Consider the following 19,675-nt stretch of genomic DNA (forward strand, 5'->3'; position numbering starts at 1 on the left):
CCATCATCATTCAGGCAAGCTGTAACAGGAAAGCACAATACTTCAAGAATGCTTTTAGAAACGCAGGTTGAAACTTGAAAGTGTAACAAGGCAAACCATTTTAGCCTGATAGATTCCAATGCCAAATCCCCATTTTTTTCAGGACTCAAAAGCCTCTACATCCTCCTATACTAAATGAGAAGACTGGAAAAGAGAGGAAACATTGTGCTCAAACTTTAGTTTATCTTGTCCTCGAGACTCCAATTTCAATAAAAATACTGGTTTGTCAGCCCATGTATGGAACAAAAAGCTGAGAGTAAAAGAAATGAAATGCAAGATCTGCAGAGCCTTCTGTCTCATTATTTAACACCCCCCCCCCCCCCCCCCCCAAAACCCAAAAAAAAAAAGGGAGAAAAAGAAAAAACAGTCTCATGTCTCCATTAATTACAATAATATTATCATTCAAAAGTCAATAACAGAGGACAATACAAAAATAGGGTCTGCTAACAGCCTCTATACAATTCTGCAGACAGGCCCTTGGACCACCGCTAGAACTTCAATTTCCATACACATGAACCCATATAAACATGTATTTGTATTTTTGAGGCATTTAAGCCAATCCCAACCATAGAGATAACCTACCATAGAGATAACCTAATGAAAATAAGAAAGACAAAACACAGGACTGAATCATGCACAAACAGGCAGAGAATGCGCTTGGCACCAAAGAGACTTGACCTTGTTCTCTTGCAATCAGTAAATATCAAATTCATTCCGAGACTTAAAGAATATGCTCCTTCCACAACTTCATCCAAAGATTTCTTGTGAAATGCTCTGGGTGCATTCAGAAGTGGACAATGCCTATAATACATTAGCTTCAGAATACCTCTCCCCAATTTTATACACAAAATATCTTCGCAAGAACTAGAACTCATCCTTCATTTCAGTACAAACAACAGCAGCCTGCTTCCAATAGAGACCATATTAACTCTTTATGAGGTTACTCACCCATAGTTCCCTTTGTAGGGCTCTCAGGAGAATCTCCCAAGTAAGACCCATCTGGCTGACGGATACGGATATTCATAGTGTTGGATGGAAAAGGTTCCTGTATGATCTACAGACGACCATCCAAATTCTGGTCAGTGAATGCTTGGCATTTTACTGAGATCCCATGATAAATGGATCTCTAAATAAAGAATAAAAAAATGAAGGATAAAAGAGGAGAGTTTCAGAGAAGACAAAGATGAAAGAAACTTCCATTACTCCACAAATTATGAGAAACGATTTGGAAGCATGAATCATGAATTAACGACACAGCAGTAACATAATTTTTCACAATCAACCCTCATCAATTACCTGATCACCCTCAGTGCCTTCAGAATGGAATAAAATTGGGCGACACCGTTTATCCTCATTCATCAAGCTAGAATTCTGGAAGTGGGTAACAAGTGCTGCTTTGCCCTGAATTCGAGCATAGGCCAGTGAAGCAACTTTCTCACTATTGAACTTCTCCCATTTCTTCCCATTAAATGCCTGCACAATCATTAGATAAGCTTAGTTGATTACCCAAATTTCAACAGCACAAATCTTTCCAGTGCCCTGAGACGCCATATTCATCAAATTTGAGACAGTAAAGTACATTGTAGTTGCTAACATTAAATTGACATAAGAATCCTTTCCTCAAAATAAGCCATGTGGTTTCTCAAACAGAACATATTATGGTCCCATTTTTACAGCAACCCCCAAAAAGAGAGGAAATAAAACAAGAAGCAGTTCTCAAGAATAACTGTAAATGGAACCTGATAAAAGGGGATAATGTGAGAAGGAGACACCATATTGATGAAAGCGTAGCCTACATTGCATTTGTTCTGCACCCACAAATGGCCATAATTGTTGGTAACATTTCAATCATTAGCAAAATAGAAAAAAAAATAAAATAAAATTCCTGGGTTGCCACAGAATTACCTTAAAATCAATAGGCAAATAGAGGAAATCATAGGTACCACGGTGATGTTCATCAATAGCAGCAAGTAACATCTTCGATGTGTACCTGGTATATAAACAAAATCAATCAGTTCCAGATGCCACAAATTGCAGGTTTCACTAACAATTCAGCAAGCAACAAAAGTAATTCTTACTTATTTGGGATATTTTTTATCATTAGAGTAGTACGAGTATCTTCACCACTAATAATCTTATCCAAGTCAAGCTGGTATTGCTTCTTGCTGTCTATCTGGTTTCCATTACTTTCAAGCCGCCGATGGCGTCCACGGTCGCCAAGGCCGTCAATGCCAGGGGCACCTGAACCTGGATATGCCGCAGCACCAAGGAACATGGGACCCATCCTAGGCGAGGACATCATCCTAATATTGGGGGAACCATTTTCGGATATGTTTCCTGACATGCCAACTCCAGCACTCACACGACCAACCATGTTCATCATAAACCCCCCATCATTCCGGCTTAAACCCATTCCCCCAAATGAAACTGGACTCATGAAGGATGTTTCTGGAGATTCTGGAAAATATCCATGATGCCTCTCCATGGGGACACCAGATGGAGCAGATCCAACATGATGGTGATGATGTGATGAACCAAGAAAAGAACCAGGCCGACTAGAGTATAGATAGCCCTGGCGCTGCCCATTGGATGCATATGGATGTCCCATTGGTGGGATAGGCCAGGCAGAAGAATTGGGGGGCTCTGAGTATGGAGTAGGACTGCCCCAGAGAAACTGGGGGCCTGACAATGTTCCAATACCAGATGCAGTCGAGGTTGAAGGGCCAAAAGAAGCATTCCCAGGATTCGGGCTCAAGTTTGGCTCTGAAAATGGATGAGAATGCTGATAGGCAGCTCCATGAGGTGCACTGGCACTGTTGAATACTTGGTCAACATGGGCAACCCTTCCTTGATCCTTCCCAATAGGTGCTATCTTCATAGAATTTGATCCAAGAGGAGGCAAAATTGAAGCTAATCCAGACAAATGGTTGCTTGTCATATGACTCATACTTCCCAAACCTGCGGATTGACTCAGAGTTGGCAAAGGGCCATGCTCCACTGGGCTGCCGAGCTGGGCCCAATTACCTGTCATGAATGGAACAAGCAATTAGCCGCCATTAAACTCCCAATAACAAGAACAAAAACATGAAGTCACACCAAAAAATACAACAACTAATTTAATTAAGGCAAAGGATCCAGAAAGTGACTACCTGGAGGAGAATTAGCTAGTGGTGAGCCTACTTGCTGCCTGAAACTCCTAGTTTCGTCCTGATCCAGTTCTTGACTCAATTGTTGCATCAAGCTGAAAGTATAGAGCATAAAGGCATCAACATTAAAGACTAGAACAGGAAGTGAGACAACCAAAGCAGTAGCATAAGGACTACTTGATTGGTTACTAACACGTTTTGAGTAAAAATAATGACAATGGCATACAATAACAAAAGAGTAAGGTACGAACTCCAGTCATGAGCATTAAAGCAGTACAAATGCAATCCTCTACCAGAAATTACAGCATGTAAGACGGATTTTGTAAAGAATCTGTTCACACAGGAAGCAGCTAGGCAAAAGAAAAAATATAGGGACAATTACTATTGTCCCCCTGTACCATAGCTTAATTACTACTTTATCCCATATACTTTTTGTGATTACTAATTCAACCTCCAACTTTGCCTGTAATTACTGTTGCCCCCCACCTCTAAACTCTGTTATTTAAATAACAACATGGCATATTTTATTTATTTAAAAATCCTAAATTAACCCTACGGTTTTATATTACTTATTTACACTTTATATTAAATTACATTATTATCCTAAGTAATTAGGGAAAACTTAAACCTAATTAAACAATCTTCTTTTCTAGTCAAAATAAAGAGAGAAAAGAGAAGGAAATTCTTTTTCAAATTTATATATGTACTTTTCAATTTGATAAAAAAAATTCCTAATTTCTGGTGTTATTTTTAATTTTAGTTATCTACTTTCCACTTTAATGTTATCAATTTTAAGAAGTTTCTACTTCCGATGGATTTTTATTTATTTATTGTCTAATTTGATGTTAACAATTTTAGGAAGTTCCTACTACCAATAGGGTGTTCTTTTTCTTCTTTTTTTAATCCAAAATGATAAAAATACACACGTAAAATTATTTCATATGATTTTTTTCTAAATGAGGATAATATTATCTTTGACCTTCTTAATTATAAAAGGGCAAAATAGACATTACAATTCAACCGTAACATTGCTTAATACTATTAGAATTGAGGGGGTGCAACAGTAATTTCATAAAAAGCAGGGTTCTTTTAGTAATTAAGCTATAATACAAAGGGGCAACAATAATTATCCCAAAATTTTATTTAATAAAAAAATCAGAATAAGGAAAACTGATCATACAAAGGCATGTTAAAAATGTAACAATGGATTTCACAAATGAATGGCATAACCAAGTGCATGAACTTTAACTAAACTAATTCAGAAGAGAATGACACAAAATATAAATATGTTAGTTTCAATCACCTTGGCAGGATTTGGTTTAAGTAGAAACTTAGAACTAAAATCAAACTAACATTATCAAACTTCAGACCCCCTCCCCTTCAGACCCCCTCCCCTTCTTCATCTAACTACGTAGGAAAAAAAATCCACTGTTTCACGCTTTGAACATTTAGCAGGAGACAAGAATCACTATGGATTTCTACCTTGATAAAAAGCAACTACGATATGATATAGTAAGGTTTCAAATGCTAACTGTTCTACTCTAAAATACATCATAACACTGTCACATTAGATATGCTTAGCAAGCACAAGGAACAATTTCCATTGGCTAAGCATGGTGACCAAATCTGTCAAATCATCAAGCTTCAGCGGCAGATGTGAAAACACCACCAGCCCACTCCTTGAGGAAGCCAGTGGTTGTTCTTTGGAAAAGCAGAGATATTACGTTTAGATAGTGGCACACCTTACTTGGGAGTAGCTAGTAGACTAGACAATCACTAGGTCACATGCAGATGCATCTGTAGTTGTGTACACTTCTTTCTTTCAATTTTAATTAGTTTCAAGCTAAATCAGCAAGATCATGAGGGGCTTGATACGTTAAATTAAATCACTGGCTTCAACCATCACATCAACTATAAATGACGGAAGTCCTCATTTGTGCTACATTTATGTTGATAACATGCTGTTCCAAACCAAAATTCTTCAATGAACGACATCTTCCAGATGTCTTTGAGCCTTAGCTGTGACTTTAAGCACCACCTTCTAGCCATCTTTTGAGCCTTGTACTTATTTCTCATGAGTATATATGTGTCAATAGGAAGTTGACCAAACAAGTCCTAACAATTATTATTAGTATAAAAGCTGTGTTGATGGAAACAGAGTTTGACAGTAGAAAAATAAGCAGATAAGAAGTTAGCTAGCTTCATAGAAGTCATAACTATGATAACGGAGAGAAGGAATCAAACTATACGCACTTTCGACGTGCTCCCCCAGGACGACTAGGTTCCAGCTTTATACGTTTGCCAGCTATGTCACTCCTATTCAATGACCTCAGAGCTGCTTCTGCTGCTCTGACATCATAAAATTCAATAAACTTATGGTGCCGCTTATGTGGTGTCTCCCTTATCTGTATTACAAGGAAACATCGCCAAAAAATTTCACAAAGAATAACTCAAAACAAACAGAAGAAGAAAAAAAAGGGGACACTACTGCATATGTTCTGCCTTCTCACACTCGCTCCTCCCTGAGGTAATCCCTCCCGTGAACCCATTGTCTTGGCCAAGGAGATGCCAACAAGCAGACGGCAGGTAGATCCCTTCCCAGAGGAAAACTACGGGAAAAATGCTATTAATGAAGCAGGCACAAACTACACACCTCTTTAACCTCCCCATAAGCTCCAAATATTTGACGGAGATCATCATTTGACACAGATGGGTCCAAATTAAAGACTACCAGAGTTCCTTGGTTTATATCCTTATCTGATGGGTTATCCTGAAATGGCACAAGATATGGAAGAAATGATCAGTCAAAAAGAATTGATATCTGGTAAGGAAGTGGCCAAGACTTTGTTTCAAACCTTCGGAATTGAAAAATGGATGTCTAGTTTTCTCCGACGCAATGGCTTATTTTGCAAAGCACGCATGGCAGTTCGAGCAGCTCGAATATCATAGTAGGATATCATCACGAAACCCCTATGTTTGCATGCAGTGTAAAGGGTCCTGATAGCACCGTATTGCTGCCAAAAGAAATATATCATGTTTTCAGAACCAAACTTGCATAAAAACATAAATAACCCACCATACCACAACAACAAAAAATATGGACCATGGATGGTCAGCATCAGGAAGAAGTTCCATTCAGAAAACACATCAAATGATTGGGAAAATATATGAAGAACAAAACTTTAGGGTATTAGATGGTAAGCTTAGACCAAAATGAGAACGTTGAAACGCTTAGGGATAAATATTGAACAGTACACTGTTGAAAACTCAGCCATACAAAGAGGTAGTATGAAATAAGGTGGCAAGAATAGGATAATAAGGTACTTAAAAACTCCAAGAATACTAGCCGGAATCAACAGAACCAAAGCATAAGAAAATAAGACCTAAAGTTAGTTCTAAATATATAACAACATCCTAGAATATATATAGAAATATATGTTTCCATCAGTGAAACCCATATTCAGTGTATTCCACATCAAATGATCAATGAAGTTCTTCAGGAACTGCTGTCCTTCAATTAAAGAGAAACTCTTACAGGAAGATTATTCAAAGCACTAGAAAAGCAAGACTCTAGAAAGCTTATAATACTGCAACCTCATCTCTAAGGAACCACCCATAATACTGACCTTGAGCAACTAATAACCATTAAGCCAACCAGTCAAGTTGGCTATGAGTCTATGACATTTGCCAATGAGAACTTTTAGTAAATTGAATGAAGAAGGGCTCAAATATAAGACAATAGTAAATATACAGTACTACAACAACAACAATAATATAGTTAGAAAAGAAAAGGAGAGCACGCCCAAAAACTCAGCATGGGGCTGATTTTCCCATGCCTTCTTGCATTCCTGATAAGTGAATAAAAAGAACAAGGATTCTAAGCTCCATATAGATATGGAGTTTAATTTCCTCTCCTTCAAAAGTTAACAAAGAAAACTCCAACAACAATAACATAATTACACAGAAACAACAAAAAACTAAACAATCATCAGTTAGTAATTAGTAGTTTGAATCGGAGACTACCAAAATCAAGCTGCGTTTAGATTTCACTAACCTCAAAGAGAGCTCTCAGTTCTGAATCCTCAACATTGCTGTTGATGTTCCTCACAAATAATGTTCGGGAAGGATGTTCCCCGTAGGGGTGCTCACCGGCAACTGCTCCAACCCCATTTGGGATACCATACTGACTGTTCCCATTAACCGAAACACCGTCAGATAAGATTAACTTCGACATACTCGCACTGATGCTCTCCTGAGGATCAAAGTCCATTTCCATACCCCCTCCACTGCCAAAAAGATCATACTCATCCAAATCCTCTAGTTGACTAGGCAGGCCACTCATATCAAAATCATCCATAATGCCAGCTAAAAGTTCATCCTCGTCATCAGGAAGAAGGTTACCAATTGCATTTGATCCATCTTCCAGAGAGTCCTTTCCTTCCACATCTTCTTGTAGGTTATTTAAAGTAGATGATGCATCATCCACTGACTGTACGCTATGCTCCAAGTCAGGAAAGTTCACTGCAATTTCACATAAAAATGAAAAGAAGATTAGTCACTGAGTGACAAGTCTCCACAAAACCCAGAAAGAACAGCCGTGCCTACATTTCTCATGGGGAAGAACAGGCAACGAGCTGGAGAAAAGGCTGGCATCACTTGATGCATGATATGCATCAACTCCAGATGGGATTCTCCATGCTCCACTACCAACTTTTTTTGAAATTTTAGTGAATGGAATCTTGGAAGGACCTGCAGAAACAAGATTTAGCGACAAATAGATGCCACATGATGTATATAGCCGTAAATCATTAATTATCTAAGATCACTGAGGAAGGTATGATTATGAAGAACCATAGCAGATACCTGAGATAGAATTATCACCAGAAGCCTCCATTTGATCAGCCTCTGCATAGATTAGAGAAATAAAAGACATTGAAGACCATTATATCATTGAAAACATCACTAGGAAGAGAAGAACACCAGGTGTTTTAGAAAATAGTGTACAATGCAAATGGTCCAAAGTCTGGAAAAACCAAAAACACTGTTCTGATTGTGGAAATAGAATGTATTTACCAACTCGAAAGCTAATGAAGCCAACAACATTGAATATAAATTCAAAAACAGAAAATATTTTGAGAAGCCCCATAATTTATCATTGAAATGCCAACGATCAGCTAATGCTATTCAATTTAGTCAATGGGATGCATGCAAAACAGATACCCCCAGCAAAAACTCAGTATCAGCATTACATACAATGGTGCATGTAGAGAGAATGGTAAGAAGAAGAAGAAAAAAAAGATTCAAGAAAAGAAGTAAACAGGGAATATTACAAGCCTGCAATTCTGATGTAATCACAAGGTTGTTGATTGTCCTCCCAGAATAACAACTAGAGACATAAGTTAAGATTTATCCAAGTAAGTTTCCTTTCTTTACTTTAATACTGAATATGCCTCCTAAGGTTGAAGCCACACTATCCCCTGTTATTAGTCATAACTCACTACTAACACTTACTTGTATCACTTCAACTTACAAAACCAATCAAAACCTATGCAACACAACACAACTCATACTGATGCAATAACTTACTAATTGTACCACTTCTACAACTAACTACCCCTAAAAAAAACAGAATGTGCATGTAACCTTCCACCTTCCATAAAAGGATCTTGTCCTCACGATCAAGCTGAGAAATTGTTGCTTCAAGGGTGACATGTCTTTCTAGGTCTCTTTTCTCTGTTGATAATCTGAGTGGATGGATTAGCATATGAACCTTCTGTCATCATTTGCATTTTGTTAAAACAGCCGACAGTCTAGAGGTTGCAGGGCCATATCCTTGGACACTTGGAAGAGTTTCTAGGTGTTAATGATGCCCACTCATTGATTGAAGTGGGGCATTCAATGGTAGTGCCATGCCTGGTGCTCTGATACCACATACTATGCACAACAGCGAGAGTGGGGAGAAAAAAGGGGGAAAAAGTGATCAAGTAAGGATCATATAGGCATGGTTTAAAGTATCCCACAGTATGATATGGTACTAGCCTATACATATCCATATTAAATACAGCCAATATGATATATATCTATACATTTATCTTTTTTTTCTTAAGGACACTTATTGGATTGCACCAAAATGTATGATATGGTACTAAGCCTATGTGTCTCTTCAGATCACCTGACTGATATGATAGTTGATACTGATTTTTGAAACCTTGGATATAGGTTTAGCTCTATGGAAGAAGTCTGATGTCATGGTGTAATTAAGAGATTGTTGATCCTCTTCTCAAGATAACATATAGGCAGATTAAATTAGGTTTTTCCAGATAAGTTTCCTCTCTTTACAAATAAGTAATAAATAGGCCATAAAGATTGCATACTCCTCTCTTCTTAGTTATAACGCACCACTAACACTTATGCATTAGTTAAACCATATTTTTTAACAGTAGGGCTGCGCAACCATAACCACTCAACAGACATCCATAACTCTCCAAGACTATCCATAATTGACTATGGAATTAATTAACAGTGCCCGTCCTATAACTAACTAAATCTGATTAGAACACGAGGTGCAAGAAACAATCTGGGCTAGAAAGAAGTCCTCATCTAGATCCTAAAAACTATATTTAAAAGGTACCTGTAAGCCTCTCACGAAGAACGAAACTCCAAATCCTAGCAGAGTTTGAAGCAGTTAATGGGTCCACAGGAGGTGCGACTCAATGTCAGCAAGAAGAATTACCAGTTGGGAAGTTCCAGTAAAGATACATGCGATAATGTAAATGCATAAATTAAATAAATTTTCAGCAAATCGTCCCTTCGAAAGCATCACAAGACAAACCGACGCAGTCACCCAGCATATCATAAAACAGATCACAAGACAACCGACGCAGACACCCGGCAAATACTAAAACAGAGACGCATGGAATAGTTGAATAGCATTAATATAGAATTAAAACAAATAAAATCACCTCTTGTTAGTACAGTAACAGTCCAGAGACGAAATCACAGAAAAACTCCGAACGCCAAAATATCGGCTAACCATTAAAACCCACAAAATTCAGCAATGGTTGAGCTTCACCAAACAGAGTTCAACCCCAGACTTCGAAAAAGACTACTCCTTTGAGAAGCTGTGTTCCCGATTGCAACAAGATTATCCCATTACATGATCAATCAATCTCGAAATAACCAAAAAAGGATAACAAATGAAAGACATAAAAAGAAGACAAGGAAAAAAACAGAACTGCTTACCGAAACAACTCACTCATCAACAAGCCCTAGAACAAGGATGTCCAAAACACAGTTATAAGAAGAAAGAGCCCCTTAAAATTCAGTTAATTCAGAGCCAAAATTCTTATGAGAAACAGTTGAAGCAACTCCATTGCAGGTGCGATCTTTAAGAGAAGATGTTGTCCTGAAGACCTGAACGTATGTTACGTAAGGAAAGAGATATTTGTTTCTTCTACTCCTCTACTTCCTTCTCTCTCGCCGGGAATACATAAAAGGTGAAAAACCCAAATAAAAAAAACTGAATTAAATAGATAATATGAGTGAAAGAGCAGAAAAATTATTGTCAGAAGAAGAAGCTCTGCTTGTTCCTGCACAAGCACAAGCCTAAGCCCAAGCACTTTCTCTCTCTTCTCTCTCCTCTCTCCCGCAGAAAGAATTTCTCCAGATTTGAATCGGGTTTGGCGTCCGTTGACACAACCTTTTTCGATGTTCCGAAAAAACTATAGATTTGGGATAATATTAAATTTATGGAATAAACTTCCAATTGGATAATTTCGCAATCTAGCTATTCGATCCTTATATCGATTTAAATTACCGTATTGCCATTTTTCCTAATAATTTAGTAGCCCTGGCAGGCCACGTGGTAGTAAACTGGCCGGGGTTTTATTGGGATTTGAGCATCCCATAAAATCTACCATAAAAAAGAATATCCAATAAATATTTTTAGCCAATAGTGGAGCTGACAAATTCACCACGTTAACAAAACCACTATTTCTTACCAAAAGAAAATATAAAGGTATTTTCTTTTTAGGGCATGTTTGGTAACATGAGTCAGGAGATTTCAAATCTATAGAGTCATAATTTATAAAATTAACTATTTAGTTAACCAAATATGTGGATTCATCAGTTATTTTTGTAAATATGCAAATGTTTAGTGTTTTTATACTATGGATGAAATCTTTGGATTTCACCTCGTACCCATAAATCTATAAATTCACGTTTTTAACATAAAAATATGAATCTGGAAATTTCATAAATCTAGAGATTTTCACAACCAAACCGGTATAAATCTCACATACATGAATCCAAATATTTGAAATCTCTGGATTCATATAATCAAACAGACCCTTAAGAATCCGGATCATCACTCCGTCAAGGGAGCATTCTGTGCTCTCCGATGGCTTTACCACCACAAATCCGGTGGGACCCACAGGTAAACAAATAAAAAATAAAATGAATCATCACCCAACCCTTGGGTGCCTTGTATTTATGGTGGTAAAGCCGTCGCCAAGCACAAAGTGCTTCCCGACGGGTAGCTGATCCGAACTCTTTTTTTAGCTCCAACTAGTAGAGTTCAGATAGTCTCCCTTGACAGAGAGCACTTTGTGTTCTTAGTACTTCCCCGACAATTGTTGACCTCTAATTATAAGAGATCCACAAAATTATCGTGATGAGATTTATTTTCTTAATGTTTATTATTTTTTACTTGTAGACCTTAAATAATTTGTAATTATAATGTCAAAGAGCTCCTGTCAGGGGAGATGATCCACAAAAGTAGCTTAAAAGAATTCAAATCTCTCGGGTTAGATTTTTTCTATATTTAAACTTTCTTTTTGACAATTAGTCTACGTGTACGTTTAAATATCTCAATTCTAACAAAATAATAATAAAAATAAAATAAATTTTGCATGTTGTTTAACCCCATCGACATTTGCTGATTTAAATGTGGGTGATAATAAATTTATGACTTTTACCTAAAAAAAAACAATAATAATAAATTTATGACTGACGTGGCTTTTGTACAATTAGAGCCAACGAGGAACATGCAACGATGTAGGTAAGTAGGTTACGGTGATTTACGGGCAAAACACATAGAGATAAAATAAAGGAAAGAAAGCAATGTAGAGTGATTTTAACAAAAAAATAATTGTATTGTATAAGACAAGATGTTAGGAGACTTATATATCTATGCTTTGTCGACTTTAACAAATATTGATTAGACCAATAAGGCAATAACAACTTACAAGTACAAATGAGAGCAGCCCATCAACATTAAATACGTGCTCATTTAAGTATTCACATCCAAACAACTCATCCACCTAAAGTATGAAATTTCATAGATTGATTGTTAAAATCAATCGGACTTTTGAATTCACATCTTCGGTAATTCCCTTCCCTATAATTCCCTACAATTCCCTCATAGGATTGTGCCATGTAGCATTTAAGTAATCCAAAGGTTACCAACAAATCAGAGTTTAAATAAAATTCAAATTTATCGATGGATTTAAATAAAATTCAAATTTATTTTAAATTAGATAACCGTTGGATTACTTGAATGCCACATGGCACAATTGTAGGAAGGGAATTACCAGAGGATGTGAATCCGTCAAAGTCATCCATTTTGGTTGTTCATGGAGAAGCGAATTATGTTTGCACTCTTTAGCCCTCTTCTTCTTGGTTTGATGATATTTATAATCAAAATACCTTGAACTTTTCTTGCCCCTTCTCAAAAAATTTGCTTCAGAGAAAATAATTTTAATCCTGCACTATATTGGTTGATATAATTTGATAGGGTTCAACCAAAAAAGAATATTATGTTAGTGTTAGGGTTTAAGCACAAGGTTGCTTAAAGCATTTCACCATGAGTATCTAGATTGGAATTCCTAGACCGTTGCTTCCAGATAGTATTTATAAACCAACGTTAAGTTATACGGTAAGTTGGACTCTCGTATTAAAGCCCATTACACCGTTAGATCGTAACTAATCCAATGGCCTATATTAGAACATACATTGGGTATAACTCAAATACATTAATCTTGTTTGAGTGTTACTCAGATACCTCAACATCTTAGACTTGAAAATGTGAACACACAACAGTGAAATCAATTTTTATCAAAATAAAATATTAAAAGCACAACCAATCAACTTGCCCATAAATTTTTCCAAAGAAAAGTCATGGATTCACACGAGTAAGACTTCAGAAAGTTTCTTGATGCCACGTCTACTACATTCAATGGAATCTGGCTTTAGTATATCCATGGTTGAATATCTGGATAAGGCAATAAAACATGGGCCCATGCTAGCCATTTTGCTTTTCATATGGGACCCACAATATTTAATTTGTTTATTAATGCTTCCATCTAAAATGATTTTTTGGTTGATCATCAAAATAAATATCTAAAATTTTCAATTAATCTACCCTATATTTTGAAATCCACACATCTTTACCAAATTATCCAAACAAAATCTTTTATCCACAATGACTACCATTTTGTATAAAATTAATGACAATTAATTGCATAATTTAGAAGATGACTTTAAAGCTATATGACTAAAATGTCAAAACAACATTGAGAACCATGGTGATATTCTCCCTTTCCATCATCAATCCAAACTTATTTGTAAACGATTTACATGTTAAATAAATAAATAATATATGTAGTATTCTTATTAAAACCAACCATTTACAATATTTTCAATTCTCCCCATTTTCAGTGATGTTTTTAATATAATTTTGAAATCTTATCTCACAATTCAAGTTTCTTTTTAACTTCAAAGTCCATATTCATAGACCAAACGTTGAGTGTCCATTAACATTGGTCTAGAATATTCATAAAAACCAGAACTCTAATATAATATTTAAAGTAATTTAATCGTATAAGTTATCATCGATAACATCATCCACTACTTCATTATTTTTTTATTCAAAAAGATAGAGTATATTGACAACAAAACATATACTCAGTCAAAACAAATGTTACATATAATATACATAAAACGTTGTGGTCATCTTTTCTCTCGATTAAAGATTATAACCTATATTCCTAACCCAAATGTACGGACCATATAAACCCTAATGCAATTAATTTAATAATATCATGAATAAATTACATGATAATTTTGGCATTGATGCCTGGTTCAACCGGGATATTCATGTATCATGGTCAAATTATTATCATCAAGTTGCTGAATGATTCGTGGTACAATTTGTATTAAACATTAGTGATCACTACGAACCGCTAATTGGATCTGATTCTTGGGCCCACAATTTATTGGACCAATTTATAATATGCTCAAATATTCCTTGACGGGAAATGCCAAACACCCATAAAAAGGGAACCAAAATCAAATAAATGTTACGCATTAATTTCGCTCCTCTACTTTTTGGCCCTAGAAAGCCTAAGAGATTGATGAAGAGGGCTACAATGGTAATATCTGAAAAAATATAGGGCTATTTACGTCCGTAAGGGACACGCTATTATTGCCTCGGCAGTGACGATATGCATCAGAATGATTCGATGTGTGAAAGTGTAGTTTCTGATTCTTATGTGACCGTTGATGGGTTTTGAATCGTAAGGTCTTGGGTTCAGGATCAGAACGTGGGCACTATTGCGGCTTTTTTTATATTCGATGCATTATTTCAACGGTTGAGATTTATTTCGTGGTTAATATAATAATTTGCAAATGTCTTAATCTGGTTTTTCTGATTTGTCAAGCACATGTTATAAATGAAACAGTAAGGAAAGTAAAAATATCTTAAGATTGCGGTTAACGTCAAGTGCAAATGGATGACGTCATGCTACGTGTCAGAGAGCAATTTGAGTTTGGTGGATTGTTTTGGTTTTGTTTTCTCTGAGTAAGTGGAGGTGTTTGTTTGGTGGAAAATTGAAAATTCGCTTTTAAATACGAAAAAGCTAACACACCAGTCAATGTTTGTATTAAAAAAATGAAGTAAATTAAAAAAATATAATTACAAATGAACCCAAACTTTTTTTTTCCCCCCCCCCGGGGGGGGGGGGGGGGGGGTTGATAATCCCCCATATAAGAACCATACATTACATAATTTACAAGGTACAATATGATTTTGATATTAAATCAATATGGAAAAACAGTTTAAACACGGTATCTAGTGCGACACACTTTTGGTACAAACAAACTCATGCCAGTTTTGTTATTAGTTCATTAAGATCCTAATGAAATTGTGACAAAACAATTGATAGAATTTGATATTAATAGAGACAAAGCAAGTAAATCTAAGAAGATGAGTGAATGATGAAACAAAAAGCTGAAATAGGGAATTATAGATATAAATGTGAAGTATTTTCATTATAAAATTATATTTATATCACTTAATTTGGTATGATATCAATTTGATACAATTTTAGTAAATACTAACGGAATGAGTACCTAAAACCGGAATCTGATCGAAGAAATTCAGATTTCGGTCTTTTGAATTTTGAATAAAATGGTGTGATTTTATACGGTGCGGTTTAATACGGTTAAATGGTTTTCAATACACAATTGACACCCTTATCCCCCGGAGGAAACCAAACTTTATATTACATACCATCAAGGTAAGTAGACAAGTCTTTGACTCTCAGGACATGTTGAACACATAGTATAAGATCATATAGTAGTTCTTATAATCATGGAGTAGAGACCAGCAAAGTTGTCAATAACAGTGCATCTCTTGCAAGAAAATCAACAACATGATTGCATTTCTTTAGTAGATAAAGAGTTCTTGAAGCCTTTTAATTAGTTGATGAATTTCCTCTTACATGAAGAACTCAGCAATTGGTTTAAACCAAAGTCGACCAAGAGTATCATAGCTTCACCTTCAAATGCATCTTGAAACACCTTGGTATGGAGATCACAATCAACAAGTGACCCATACCATCAGCTCTTTCTTCCAGTGCATAAGTTGCATAACAATGACTTTCTAATATAATATGATTGTGTTCTCGAAAAGCAATTCAATTGAATAAGATTTGTATCTTCTGATCAGGAAAAGAAGAAAGAGTTCAAAAGTTTCAGCATCAAGCACACTTAGATGGAAAGTAATCGTGTTGTTTTGTTTTTAAAAATAAACAAATAAATAATAAATAAATATATTCAATATTTAATATCATCACCAACTCAATTGCACTAACATAAATCTTGATGAAACCTTTGTAACCGTTATACTTTCTTCTGCATGTTTTTTCAAAAGGATTCGCCAATTCAACGGTTCAATATGGAGTTGTCCACCCCCACTGATATACTTTTCCTTTATCGTGATATAAATGTAAACTAATTTAGAATAATTAATTATTTTTTAGATAGTGCACCGTTTGAGCCACTTTGATTAATTTTATATTTTTTGTTTCCATTGGAACGTGACAAATTATAAAGTCTTACTCTGTCAAATATGTTTCATGTACATGCATTTATTTATTATTTTTCGTTTTAGATATTTGTTTATGTAAGATCTTTGCATCATTCCATTTTTATATTTTTTTAATTTGTTGTCAATAACATTTACTTTCATGGTTGTAGACATTGGGATATACACACAGGTCTTAGGTTTAAGATCTTTAACATGGAAGTTGTCTTGGCACAACAACCTTTGAATTCAAAAGTTTCATACATACCTATAACTCAATCTTATTTCTTACTAGTCTACTAGTCAAACCCAACACAAGAAAACGAAGCTAGATTCATCACGGTACAATAGTAAATTATTAAGGGAAATTTTGTATGCCACCCATTAAGTTATTCTTAAAATGAATGTTATCATTTATTATAATGTAAAAATATTTTAAAGACATTATCTGTTGTTAGGAAATTACAGTTAAGTGTTGATGTAAGTAAGTTCAATATTTTAAGATGACAATAATAACTTTGAACGAAAAAAATCATTGATTTTTAATCTATCTCTATCATGTGTAACATATGCATGCATTTCCTAATCACAAACCTTCAAAAAGTTTGGAAGTCATTCAACATGAATAGTGCTTTTAAACTTAGGATGTGAACAAGCCGATGTGAACTGTTGAACCAAAGCGAATCATTCGAGTCAGACCAAGGATCCCAAATTTGATGCAAATAAGACTTGTTGGCAGAGTTCAGGTAATGGTAATTATCAGAGCAGATGTCAACAAAAAGGGCAGGAGCTATAGAGCTCAGTGACACTCTGCTGTCGCCTTATGGCTTTTCAGATGAAATAGCAATGGACTGAAGATTTTGAGCATCCTCTCCCAAACGTCCTAACTCAACATTAAATGGCTTGAATCCCATTAAATACCTAGGGACAGGCTAGAAGCTTCTCATTCGCTCTAAGGCTGTCTTAAATACTATGAACTTTCATTTTGTTCCCCCAATTAATGAACAATGTCACATCAAGATCATACTCACGCTGACTTCTTGATTCACCTACTGAGCCACCATGTGCTAAGGACAACGCATACCAACCAGTAGTATCAGTCACGTCTCGAAGCCATCTCGACCGTCCATTAAAACCATCCCAATCGAAGGGCCGAAACGGATCCTATGGCTTTCAAAGGTAAGTGTTTGCTGTATAAATGAAGGACTACTATGCAGGTAAGGAGAGAGCTCTCTAGCCATTAATCTCCTTTATTAATTAATGAAGAACATTCTCTTATTCATTATGTTGAACCCTTCTTAAGCGTTTACTTCTCAAAAAGAAATCCTTAACTCTCCTACAAGGACTAACTTAATCATTGGAGGTGGTTTCCCGTCCTGAAAGGCAGCGGCCCACTCTCACCTCTATTTTGGTTTCAGAGAAACCAAAACCAGAACCAGATCAAAAGTGAACCGGAGCTTAAAGGAGAATATTATTTACCTCAACAGATGGTAATGAATAAGTAAAAAAAAAATAGTTGAGATTCACACATATTCTAATAGAAGGTGTGGTGCTGAAAAATTTCCAATTCATAAAGGTAAATATATACTTAAAGAGTGTGAGCTCTCAGGAGGCAGAAAAATAAAAAACCAAAGCGGCGCTCCATTTATTAAAAATAATTGTGTTATGTCTCTAATTATTATCGGTTTTCAACCACTAGCTTAAGCAATAAATATGCTACATCCCAGCACCTGGGCAGGCCCTGGTTTAATTGCTTTGGTAATCCCAAACCTATGCTGTGGCGGTCCCACTGGTTAAATTTTAAAAAATAAAAATTGTTTTAAGCCAATTTCAAATCCGAGTTCTAGGTGAATTGTTTTGGTTGGCAAGAAATTCTGACCTCTTCGAGAAAAACACACAACAAGCCCAGCCCAGCCCAAGTAGCTGAAAATGTTTGGTGGCGGTTTCGGAGCCCACTTCCGCAACTTCAGTGTTAATGGGAGAGGCTTTGCCGGTTGGTAGCCGCTTGTCTATGCTTTCTCAGATGTATTTGATCACCTGATTATTGGGACTGATTGATTACATTAACCAGGCGAAAGTGTTTTCACCCTCAGATGTCTCTCTTATTGTAGACGATATCCGCTACCTATTGTCTACATTTTTATCTGATAATGAAAAATTAACATTGGATCCGGTTTGACCACTGTTGGGTCGATGACTTGGTCGAGACTGGTTCAAAGATTGAACCATCAAGTAGCATAGGGAAGAAGGAATCCGATGGTTATGAAAAGAAACATGTCTCGTGGAGTTTAGGAAACAAGATTGTGCCATATGAAGAAACAATAAATGGACTCGAGAGAGAGGGAAAAACCTTATAATCGGACGGCCACCAAGAAAGATCATGAATGAATCCAATGATTAATAATAACTATATAAACTAAAGGTTCGCATAAAACAAATGTATCTGAATTGCTTCCCTCTATTAAGGTTATTCAATTAAGCGCTACAACTAGTCATAGCTCTGTGGTGATCAATTGCTTACTTAACTTTCGGAGGTTGCTTTTTGACGGAGCGGTCACCCATATTTAACCTTATTTTGCATGCAAGCTTCAAGGATTTTGAAGACAAAACAATTTTTGGATGCATCATTATCTTGTGAGTTTGTTTGTATTCATAGAAATATCAATGTTGTGGCTAATCTCCTAACTCAGAAGGCTCAATCAATTGCATGCTCGACTCCTTAGTAGATTTCCTCTTTTTGGTTGCAGGATATTTGTTGGGACACATGTCAAACATCTACGTGGAAATGGCTTGTAGACGTGTGACATATGTCTCAGCATTATATCAAATGGTTGAAAATCATTTATAAATCACGTCAAATGATTGATGTGATTTATAAATGATTTTCAACCATTTGATGTGATGTTGGGACACATGGCATACATCTATAAAGAAATGATGATCCATTTTCTTGATAAATTTGCCCTAGGAAGGGTTGGTCAAGGATCAAACCCATTTCCTACACGTTTGTATTTTCATGGGCCGGATTGATGAGAACCCGAGTACCCAGTCCATTGGCCCATTTTCCTTTGATGGAGAAATTGGTAATTGAAGTCGTGAAGTTTCATGAGTCGAAGCTACCGTTATC

The 19,675-nt window shown here is 36.0% G+C and overlaps 1 protein-coding gene across 2 annotated transcripts; it reads right to left on the reverse strand.

The window, feature by feature from the left end:
* Positions 1-396: 396 nt before the first annotated feature.
* Positions 397-10,885, reverse strand: LOC149026096 (protein MEI2-like 2). 2 transcript variants are annotated; one of them, XM_089146339.1, is made up of 14 exons: positions 10,428-10,885; positions 10,148-10,306; positions 8,049-8,090; positions 7,791-7,934; positions 7,240-7,706; positions 6,041-6,199; positions 5,839-5,955; positions 5,439-5,590; positions 3,189-3,280; positions 2,118-3,063; positions 1,945-2,029; positions 1,779-1,847; positions 1,336-1,512; positions 397-1,093 (listed from the first exon to the last, which is right to left on the reverse strand). In XM_089146339.1, the coding sequence occupies exons 3-14, from the start codon at positions 8,077-8,079 to the stop codon at positions 980-982; spliced, it is 2,553 nt and encodes an 850-aa protein (XP_089002465.1). In that variant the 5' UTR covers positions 8,080-8,090; positions 10,148-10,306; positions 10,428-10,885; the 3' UTR covers positions 397-979. The 2 variants fall into 2 exon arrangements, with proteins under 2 accessions (XP_089002465.1, XP_089002464.1); XM_089146338.1 differs by lacking the exon at positions 10,148-10,306.
* Positions 10,886-19,675: the final 8,790 nt, after the last annotated feature.

Source organism: Hakea prostrata, chromosome 2 (assembly GCF_041222555.1).
Source record: "Hakea prostrata isolate BN-2017 chromosome 2, UWA_Hpros_2, whole genome shotgun sequence".
Taxonomy (NCBI): Eukaryota; Viridiplantae; Streptophyta; class Magnoliopsida; order Proteales; family Proteaceae; genus Hakea; species Hakea prostrata.

Excerpts from the sequence above, each read along its gene's own strand:
- LOC149026096 (XM_089146338.1), bottom strand. The coding sequence starts at position 8,079 with ATGGAGGCTTCTGGTGATAATTCTATCTCAG. Across the intron at positions 5,591-5,838 it reads CTTATGGGGAGGTTAAAGAG|ATAAGGGAGACACCACATAA; the intron begins GTGTGTAGTTTG and ends CTTGTAATACAG. Across the intron at positions 1,848-1,944 it reads ATTTGCCTATTGATTTTAAG|AACAAATGCAATGTAGGCTA; the intron begins GTAATTCTGTGG and ends TTGTGGGTGCAG.